This window comes from Haliotis cracherodii, unplaced genomic scaffold (genome assembly GCF_022045235.1).
Source record: "Haliotis cracherodii isolate W230 unplaced genomic scaffold, xgHalCrac1.p SCAF_9, whole genome shotgun sequence".
NCBI lineage: Eukaryota > Metazoa > Mollusca > Gastropoda > Lepetellida > Haliotidae > Haliotis > Haliotis cracherodii.
This window is the reverse complement of record NW_027266343.1, coordinates 43698142-43709515: the sequence shown is the minus strand read 5'-3', so window position 1 is coordinate 43709515 and position 11374 is coordinate 43698142. Positions and strand designations below refer to the sequence as shown.

General features: G+C 40.1%; 1 protein-coding gene across 6 annotated transcripts in view; it reads right to left on the bottom strand.

Moving 5' to 3' along the window:
- Positions 1–5734: 5734 nt before the first annotated feature.
- Positions 5735–11374, bottom strand: part of LOC139452389 (fibroblast growth factor receptor-like 1) — a 113866-nt gene continuing 108226 nt past the window's right edge. For all 6 annotated transcript variants that reach the window (XM_071233850.1, XM_071233855.1, XM_071233852.1 and 3 more), the window contains 2 exons: positions 9884–10121; positions 5735–9438 (listed from right to left, as the gene is read on the bottom strand). In XM_071233850.1, coding sequence (XP_071089951.1) covers positions 9086–9438; positions 9884–10121 — 591 coding nt within the window. In that variant the 3' untranslated portion in view covers positions 5735–9085. The remainder of the gene's footprint in view (positions 9439–9883; positions 10122–11374) is intronic.

The window sequence follows — 11374 nt, the reverse complement described above, 5'->3', positions numbered from 1 at the left end:
ACCTTGTTGATGCACTGGTACGCAAATGAAATGTTAAAAAAGAGCTCGTTTTTTAATGATAGTAATTTGGAATTATATGAATGGTTCCACAGACATCGGGAGTGTCAGGTTGAGAAAGACATTTCTTGTTATTCTTCCATTACTACCGCCCTGTTTCATTTATATATCTCTTATTTAAAATTCGAATGTAAAATGGTTTTTTTTATCACATTTAGGGAGTAAAATATCTTCATGATTTTAATCGATCCAGTGTTTCAATGGCATTCAACTTTCGCGTATAAATGAATATATTAATGTTGTTTCGCGTAGAAGTGAGCATTATGACAGCTACAGTTGAACCCCCGTTAATCCGGACGATACCGTTTTCAGTGAAATTGTCTACATTAACACATGTCTGTATGAAAGAGTCATAGGTATCCAAACGAGTAATGGAGTAATTATTGACAAACCGTCGTTATAGAAGGCATATTGCTGAGAGCTAGCAACAGCATCGAACTAGATCGAAGGCAGAATAAGGCCCAAGTATACCACATGCATCCAGTAAATAATCTAGTCTGAACCAGACATTCTAGTGATTGATATTACGAGCAACAACCAACGACGTCGGCGTTGATGGCGCGATTAACCAGGTCACGGTGACCTGACCGGCCGATCCATTATGTCGCCTCATACGATTTTCTAACATGGATTCGCCACGGGGAGATTTTGTCGTCACCTGCTCTATACTTCCTCTTGCTTCGTTTTTCTTTCCTTCCTTATATTATTAGTGAGTGAGTTTGATTTTACGCCGCTTTTAGCAATATTCCAGCAATATTACGGCGGGGGACACCAGAAATGGGCTTCACACAATGTATCCATGTCGGGAATCGAACCCGGGTCCTCAGCGTGACGAGCGAACGCTTTAACCACTAGGCTACCCGACCGCCCCACTTATATTATTAAACCTGATTCACTATTTGTGTATTTTATTGCTATCTTACTTTCTTCCAGCCATGTTCTCCACCTTCTCATTGATCTCACGTTCAAATAATCCACGTCCTCTCGCACGCACACACACACGTGCAGATCAATGCATGTTTACACCCCATCCCCGCCAGGTTAACAATCGAATACACTGACTAACCCAATCTAATATTTGCGGGTTTTATTTGCAGTTTATCACAATCATGCAGTAGACCTCAGAACACCAACAAACGAGCGGCTAAACGTGTAATTGCACTTCAATAACCCGGCACGCTAAACAATACAATTATATAGACATAATTATATCAACAGACGAAACTCCCGAGCTGATTGCTGCTTCTGAGAGCAGCACTTGAAAGCAAGCTGTCATTTTTTTGTCGCCAAACTGTCATGATGTCCCTCGAGGTTGGTATAAAACGGCGGCGACAAAACACAAAAACAGGACGTTTACATAAAAACATTTCGCGACCATCATGAAAACTAGGTTTGTGTATCAAATCAAAATGGGAGAGGCCTATGGAGGTTTCGCTGATGAAGGAATATGCGTGCGCTGGGTTATGTTTGATATTTCTTAGATTGTGTAGCACATACGTTCACAGGTCCAATATGTAGGAGCCTCTTGAACCTGTAACGTTTGGGGCTAGCCGATGCTTGTATAGATGAATATTTTTACGATTTTCCAATTACTGAGTGCTACCACTCTTCCCCATTATTAGTGTATGTCTGTCTTATGATGAGCACCTTTATAAGGCTATATCCCTCGTTACCACCCTTCCCATTTCAATCTTCTCTCAGTGTTTTATCCACTCGTTTGTTCTTCATTTTATGTCACTTATCAAAGGAATAAAAAGAAGAAATAGTTTCTTTGTTTCTTTTCGACAACTTGACAGCAAATTGACTATCACGATTCTCTTCCGATTCTTTTACGAATATAAATAATTCTATCCTGTTTCACCTGGGGTAAAGAACGCCCCCGCGTGTACTGAGCCGGGGAAAGAAGAGGAGTGAGTGAGTGAGTTTGGTTTTACGCCGCTTTTAGCAATATTCCAGCAATATCACGGCGGGGGACACCAGAAATGGGCTTCACACATTGTACCCATGTCAGGAATCGAACCCGGGTCTTCGGCGTGACGAGCGAACGCTTTAACCACTAGGCTACCCGACCGCCCCTGGAAAGAAGAGGAATGACAAATTCCTATATGACTGAATTAGTTACAATGTCTTTTCAAACTTTAAACCTCCATGCATAACAACATTTTGTCTCTTTATTCACGTGTACTGCATGTATCATTATGAGATTTAGAGATTTTATGTCACGAATGTACCAATATCCCCATTTACACCATTCAAGCTGAAAAACATATCATTATTAATTGAACATTTCATCAATCAATTTCACATCTAAATCTAAACCATGAACTTGGTTTATATTGGACAACAGTGATAAGCATCCTACTATCAATAATACATGAGCATAATTGTATTTTATATATACACATGTTAACAACTGTTAAGAAACTATTAAGAAACCATCAACATGTATAAGAGTAGCAGTGCCAATATATAACTAAATCATAATTAGACCACGCATAAAAAATCACAAATTCTCTTGAGGGTTCCGGGTGAAAATTGGAGGCGACTTAATGGAGTGACTTGGTTGATGCATGTCATCATATCCCAATTGCATGGACCGATGCTCATGATGTCAATCACTGGTACTGTCTGGTTGATTATTAAAGGTTGTCGTCATATAGCTGGAACATTGCTGAGTGTGTCGTGATACAACAGGCAAAAACAGGTTTTATTTTCCATTCTTCGTGTTTCACGCTGGTGAACTCAGAACAAAGACATCCCGATGCCAGTACAAACAACACACAGCGATATGACGGTACTGAGTGAGTGAGTGGGTTAGGTTTAACGCCGCTTAGAACAATATTCATGGCGTGGCAGCTTAATGTGGGAGGAAAGAAAGACCGAAGTGTTGCAGGTCCCAGAAACTATTGAACAAGGAGGGAACATTTCCTCCTATCATTGACCAGCAGTAATCACAGTATCATACTTGTTGGTAAGTCTGCAATTAACTGGGTACGACTGACACAATATGTAAACTGAACAGTTTTACACTTACCATATATTTTAATTATCTGCACATACATTTTAACTGTATGACTGATTGGCGTTTCAAATCCCATCCTGACCCGTGAAGATCCGGGGTAGAATAGGTCTTCAGCAACCCATGCTTGGGACTAACGGGATGGGATGGTCAGGCTCGCTGACTTGGTTGATGCATGTCATCGATCCCAATTGCGTGGATCAATGTTCATGATGTAAATCACTGGATTGTCTGGTCCAGACTCGATTATTTACAGACCGCCGTCATATAGCTGGAATATTGCTGGGTGCGGCGTTAAACAACAAACAAAACAAAACTCAAATTCCACCTTGACTCACCTTGACATATCTCATATAAACATGGCGGAAATCATAAATGTGCCCGATAATATCCCACAATACGACACCTAACAGACCAGACCACGTGTACAGGTCTTCAAGAGTATAAAGAAAGTTTCTCATAGACCATTCTACAGTTTTACAGAATACCCGCTAGGTAATCAGCAAAATAATTATTCTACAGATCCACTATTGCTCATCAACAGTATAGAGCGAGATCCCCATTCTTATTCTAGTTTCACTATTGCTCATCAACAGTATAGAGCGAGATCCTCATAATTATTCTACAGTTTCACTATTGCTCCTCAACAGTATAGAGTGAGATCCTCATAATTATTTTACATATCCACTATTGCTCCTCAACAGTATAGAGCGAGATCCTCATAATTATTCTACAGATCCGCTATTGCTCATCAACAGTATAGAGCGAGATCCTCATAATTATTCTACAGTTTCACTATTGCTCATCAACAGTATAGAGCGAGATCCTTATAATTATTCTACAGATCCACTATTGCTCATCAACAGTATGGAGCGAGATCCTCACAATCATTCTACAGTTTCACTATTGCTCATCAACAGTATAGAGCGAGATCCTCATAATTATTCTACAGATCCACTATTGCTCATCAACAGTATAGCGCGAGATCCTCATAATTATTCTACAGTTTCACTATTGCTCATCAACAGTATAGAATGAGATCCTCATAATTATTCTACAGATCTACTATTGCTCATCAACAGTATGGAGCGAGATCCTCACAATTATTCTACAGTTTCACTATTGCTCATCAACAGTATATAGCTCATCAGTAATATATAGAATATTTTTCATAATTATTCAACAGTCTTACTAGCATGTCAACAGTACTGAAATTGATTGTCACAATTATTCTAGAGTTTTACTAGTTCATGATCAAGATAGAACTTGTTTCTTCTTATTATTCAACAGTTTTACTTGATATCAATTTGCTCATCGGCAGCATTGAGATTGTTACTCACAATTATTCTAAAGTTTTACTGGACATCGAAAGAGGCTCCAAATATGCTGTAATGATTTATACAATAGGTTTGCACTTTCATTAACGGTAATTGCAAAAGTGTGGATGTGAAATTGGAATGTGGAACTGTTGGGTTGGATATGTTTGTTTTCTTGTTTGTTGTTTTACGCCAAACTTGGCAATATTCCAACTATATGGCAGCAGTCTGTAAATAATTCAATCTGTGCCATTCAATCCTGTGACTGATATCATGAGCATCGATTTACACAATTGGGATACGATGGCATGCATCAACCAAGTCAGCGAGCCTGATCACCCGATCCCGTTAGTCGCCTCTTAGGGTCAGCTATGCAGTCATAAGTAGGATACTGCGTGTGCGTGCGTGTGTGTGTATGGTTTTACTCCGCTTTTAGCAATATTCCAGCAATATCACGGTGGGGGACACCAGAAATGGGCTTTACACATTGTACACTTGTCGGGAATCAAACCCGGGTCTTCGGCGTGACGAGCGAACGCTTTAACCACTAGGCTAACCGACCGCCCCAGTAGGATACAGTGATGCAGAGGCTAATCACAATTGTCAGTTGTGTGACCCATAGATGTCCTTAGTGTGGCATGCATGTGGCGTTCTTTCTCTGTGAACACTCAAAGTTGCGAGACAAACACACGCTTGAATGCTATGAGATCATGAATACATGACACTTTTTTATGGATAGCAACTTCATCTGGTGATGAAGGCGCAAGAAGAAGCTGTGAAACGTCAAAGAAAGAATTAAAGAAGTTGCTATCCATAAAAAAGTTTGTGTATTCATGTTCTCACAAGTTCTAAATGCTTATCAAACATCACGATACAGGTGATGACATCATGCCTCTGTGACAAATGTACCGGCCTGGTTGCGAAAACCCCCAATCTAAATTAAGTTTGTTCCGATAGATACTAATATATATAAAGCACACACTCCCACTCATTTTACAATGAAAGTGTGGGTTGTATGTTTAACACCGTACTCAGCAATATTCCAGCTATATAACTGGGCCAGACAATCCAGTGACTGATAAAAGCAACAATCAACACTGTCCTGGTTCAACCAGCAGATGGGGACCATTTCTAACTCGGCTCCCAACAGGGTATCATGAAAGTAACTTAATTTCATCTTGAGATGAGGCAAGCTAGACTTGCCAAAGTATTCCAGTTGGATTCATTTTTTAAATATATTCTCCAGGGTCTGGAAGATGGTCTATGGCCCCTTGATAAATGTGATGATGTGATCTGTTCAGCCAATAAACACGAAACAGTCATATGAAATGTACATATCAAATTTATTCTCGTTGAAGACAATATATTACACATATGGGTGGCGTATTGCGTCATCCCTTATAGGTGATTTAATACTGATGGCAAAGTCACATGACAGTCACATGACCCTGCCAAGGCAACATATCGGTGCTCAAGAGGGGCAGGTGATTGTCACACACAGGAGCGGTCATTGACACCGTCAACAGCGGTCATTGACACCGTCAACAGCGGTCATTGACACCGTCAACAGCGGTCATTGACACCGTCAACAGCAATGTATATGTACACCAAATCAGGAATGAAAAAGAATAGTCTGTTAGTCTGTGGATGTGTTAATTATATACAAAAAGTAACTTAAATCACATTGTATTTAAAGTAAATGCCCTTCCAACATAATATCTTCACTCTCTTGTTTTCTATACCAATCCACATTTTGGGCGAGTGATTTGTAATGTGTAGAGAAAACAAGTGATACATATTTCTGTATATAAACACATTTTGCAAGAACATATGAAACTCAGATTTGGAAATAAAATACATCTTTTTCAGCAAAATTCCTTAAAACTTGTAAAATGAACTTAAGAAATGTGAAAACAAGTGACAAAAAATTCAGTATACAAGTCTGCAAGAACATATGCAACTTTGAAAACAAAAAGTCTTTATTAAAATTCCTTGCAACTTGTTTTGAAATGAACTGAACAATTGAATTTAATAAAACATTAAATTGCCATAACAGAAACTTCACGATTCTTAATGAATAACGTCTATGATTAACTTGTCCCTTCAATCATGTATGCTACATCAGTAAGTTCAACATTGAGGTAGAAGTGGGTTTATCTAAAATGCTAGCAGCAAAATTGCAAATTCTCCAGAGGAAAATAATTTTGTTGAACTACACATATATTTGCCACACAGTGGATGCACGTCTACAAAACCATTTTGCCATTTTGTGTCTTGATTAGTTCCATGAATGGTCAGCAAGTTAGACAGGAAGGCCTGATAACATGACTATATATGGAGCCAATCCCTCGTACAAAAGCATGTGGCATACAGACAGATTTCTTGGTTGTGTTTATCTGTTTCTCGTTTACATTCACAGACTTTAGCCCTGATACATTGAAATGATGTGGCAGATTAAAGCTATTGGTGTTTATACAATGAAAATGTACAATGACAATATCTATGGGCTATTATGAACTATTTTACATCCAACCGTCTTGACTTTACCCTGTAACCATGGTAACGCCTATATATATGGAAATCCTCAGTCATCCTTAACACTATCTTCCATACGACTTATACACAGGGCAAGCAATAGATCATGAATGTAAAATTCCCTAGTTTGATAATCAAATTATACTAAACCATATTGACTTTGATATGTTTCGAGTAACTGTATCTTGCAAAACCTTGTACAGGACTGAACGTTTTTATTATATATCTGAACATTTGTACATACTTTGAACTATGTACACATTTGTACAGCGTTCATTATACACATATTTGGAATCAATTTCACTTTCATGTGCTACAGGTCATGTAACACATTCTACAAATATACATCTAACAGAAAAATCACAACAAATCAGTCTTCATCTAAATAGCACTATAAATTCAATGATGATTGTCACATGTCATCACGTCCACAATGTGTGGATATACATTTCTCAGAGGAAAGTCAAAACATCTACCCTGTTTCCGCAAGCCACACACCATTCAGTCAGCCATTCTTACAAGAAACCATTCTGGCACTCGCGCATGTTCTATACAAAGTTATGTGGCTTGAAAATAAATTATACAAACTTATCAATTATCATCCTCATCACAAGGGCTGGTACATCCATTCCCACAGATCCACTATACCCTAAACACACTGGCTTCTTTATCAATCATCACACACTGGAGAATCAGTCTATCAGACGTTTCCACATTAGGGCTGGGACGAGTCCAAATTTACTACCTGGGTACCCAAACCCCTATTACCCGACCCTACCCGGGTACCTGCTGTAGGTCTTGAGCGATTGGTACAAAGTGTCTGATTGGGAATAGTTAGACTGTAGCCTTGTTTAAATGTATTTAGATACACGAATAAAACGACCTGGTCATGCATTCACTGAAGTTGCTTTATCTGTAGTCAAATAAATAAAAGTTAGAAGGAATGCGTTCATAGTTGGAAAGAAATGTGAACATTATTGACTAGTGTAACCATGGAGTTCTAGATCATTTTTGTCATTTAACAGTATATCACGTGACTAAGCACAGGTCCTGGTAGTCGTGTGGGTACCCGGGTCCTACTCAGTACCCACCCGACCCGAGTACCTCAGTTACCCGAGTTACCCGTCCCAGCCCTATTCTACATTCACTGTGACAATATAAATATACAGCCCTCAAATTGGATAACTGAAATTATGTTGAGTATGATTTTTCTCTGCTTTTAACAATAAACAAAAACTAGGCTACTCTTTTGTCCTTTCATGTAGCAAAGCAGCTTCTGTTCCTCACTACCCAACCATTAACACCATCCTGCATTCATACAATCTATGCCTCATCCCATACGTTTTATTCATACCACAACTTTCTATAGTTTCCAACAGCCATTCTTATGTGTCTAAGTTACTGTGGATCTGTATTGGATGTAGGAGCCCTGGTTTCCATGGTGATTGATTATATATACAAGAGCACTATGTTGTGTCATATGGTGAGCTATGTCCAGTCATGTCCACCCACCAAATGCAAGGCCACATTGTAAGGAAAGTCATTGAATGTGTCTGGATGTACTCTCCATGTCCAAATTGCATAGCCAAGATGGCAGCCACAGTGATGGATCAGTCCATGTTTGCATAGATCTTGTACTTAAATCTACTGAGCAAATAATTATATAATTCACTTTGCAACAATTTCTTTTTGAAAAGATTTTTTGTATGTAAAACCATTTGAAAAAATCAGGTAACTATTGATTTTAATAGATGGCTCTACCATCTTCACTTGTCAGGGGATTATTATCCGTCACCATGGCAACTGAACCATCTTCCATCACTAACACATTCACACATAGCTCGTTGGTTATTTGGATTTTTTATCAGATAAAGCTATATCCCTGGCTTTCAGTGCACCTCCTCTGTACATGCTTAGAGTCACACTGAGCATGCTCCAAGAGTCTGAACACGATTCGGTGTCAACACGCTAATTCTCATTCACAAAGAATTTCCACTCGCGATGTTCAGGTGTCACGCTAAGCATGCCCAGTATCCGCACGTTCACTAACGTGACCATTCTGCAATCTCTGTACAGTAGTTCCAACTGTACGGCACAACGTCTTCCACTGTACACGCCTCAATAATTGTACTGCACAACCTTGTCCACGGTACACACCTCAATAGCTGTACTGCACATGCTGGTGGCTATGGTTATGTTGGCTGCGTGACACAGATGAAATGTCTGAGTAGAAGTCTATACTTGGTGTGGACTTAGGCAGCTTGTCTCTGCTTGCTTGCAGCATGTTGGCGTTGTAGGGATTTGTGTACATGTCCTTGTCGTGGGTGGGCACGGGCATTCGCTGCACCTTCAGACCACCGCTGGTGGTGTTGCAGCGCCGCCGCCGCTGCAGCAGGAAGATGACCAGGATGAGAATCACTAGCACAACACAGGAAGGCACTCCAATGATAAGAGGTAGGTTGTTGGAAGAGGACGTCGTGTCGGGCTGGGCTGCGTACGATGACCCTTCACCTAAAAAGAAAGACTAAGTTGTAATTCTGGTTCAGATGTCACATTATGATCCCATAGTAAGAAACAAAAAATAATCAAATCAAACAAATTTGAATGTATTCTGTCGGAGAAATGTTTGATTTTCAAGTGTGGAAACATGTCTTCGTCATTGTCCTAATATCTAATATCATCGCAGTAAAGTCATCATCTTCCAGAGGCAAGGGTGTTTTTCATTAACTTGCACAATTACAATGAAGAGTAATCAACGTCTTTCAAGGCAACTTCTTGGTAAAGGTAACTTGCACCTATACCGAAAAAACTTGAAATCCAGACATCCGTCTCTCGAAACCACAGTCTCCAAAATGCAACTTGACAGACATTGCACAATTATAATAAGCAATCTGATTATATCATGGTTCAATGTTACCAGGGGGTATTTGTATGAAATATTAGTACAAGTCCTCACCTGGCACAACGGACAGAAAAGCACTGCGGAAGTTATATCCCATGCTGTTTGCTCCGAGACAGATGTACATGCCGGCATCGGCAGCCGTGGCACGGTGGATGACCAGCTTGTTGAGGTACGTCCCGTCGGGGCGGGTCAGGAGGTCCCCTGTCTTCAACACCACAAACTGCTGGCCCTTCACACTGATGGTGCTGTTGCGATTCTCCATGTCCTCCGAGTCCTCGATACGCTTCAGCCACTGTGGACACAGAACAGACAGGTCAGATACAGTACTAAAACCATGGTGACTGGTTCCACATTGGCTTTAAGATACAGCAGTAATGTGGCCAACTGGGATGTAAAACAGTTCACATTCACTGAGGTTGAGAAGTGATTGATTGAGTATGGTTTTATGCCACTTTTAGCAATATTCCAGCAATATCACGGTGGGGGACACCAGAAATGGGCTTCACATATTGTACCCATGTCGGGAATCGAACCTGGGTCTTCGGGGTGTCGAACGAAAACTTTAACCACTAGGCTACCCAACCGCCCCGAGGTTGAAAAGATATCACAACAGAGGAACACATTCACGCAATGCCTCAGAGCATCTTTGAGATTACTGAATGAAACAAGCTCTACACTGTTGGTGGTTGAGTGGTTTTATGCCACTTTTAGCAGTATGCCAGCAACATGCTGACAGGGGACACCAGAAACGAGCTTCACACATTGTACCAACGTGGGAATCAAACCCAGGTATTATGCATAATGAGCAAACGCTTTAACCACTGGGCTACCCCGCCACCCTATACTCTACATTAACAGTTTCAGTAATTCACATTAAGCATTATAACAAATGGTTCCACTGCTGTCATTGTTTGCCTTGTGAATTAGTTTGCAAGTTCCCTGCTAAGGCTTGTAACTTACAAAATTAATTCACTCAAAACTATCCCTAATTCGTTGTTGAACGTAGGTAATTCCCAAAATCCTCCCCTCCTTGATATGTAGGTTATATTCTGTAGCCTCAGACAAAAATTGTAGTGCCACGTTTTCCCAGCTGTTCTACAATACAAACTATTGGGATGAATTACCCCCGATGCAGATGTGTATTGTAAACACATATCAGACTTGACTTGCTTCCACAAGCTCCTAAATGATGCAAAATATCTCTACTTCCATCAAAAATATCTCAACGGATGTTGCAACAATTTCCAACCATCCCCAGGCACTCAGATGTGTACTTCCGTGTTTTCAGTCAAAATAAGCCTATTTTTTACATCATAATGTCTCTACCGCTCATTAATCTTACATAAAATCTTCCCTTCACACTTTCCTATTTGATTTCTCTCAAACTATACTGTCACAAGAAATCCAAACAGTCTTGGGTGAGGTGAGGTGAAATTGGGTTTAACGTCGCGTCCAAGATTATTGCACTTATATAGCGACGTGCATGCACGTGTATGTGTGTGTGTGGCTGCTTGTACTAGTCCGGACTGATGCCGATTTATAGTG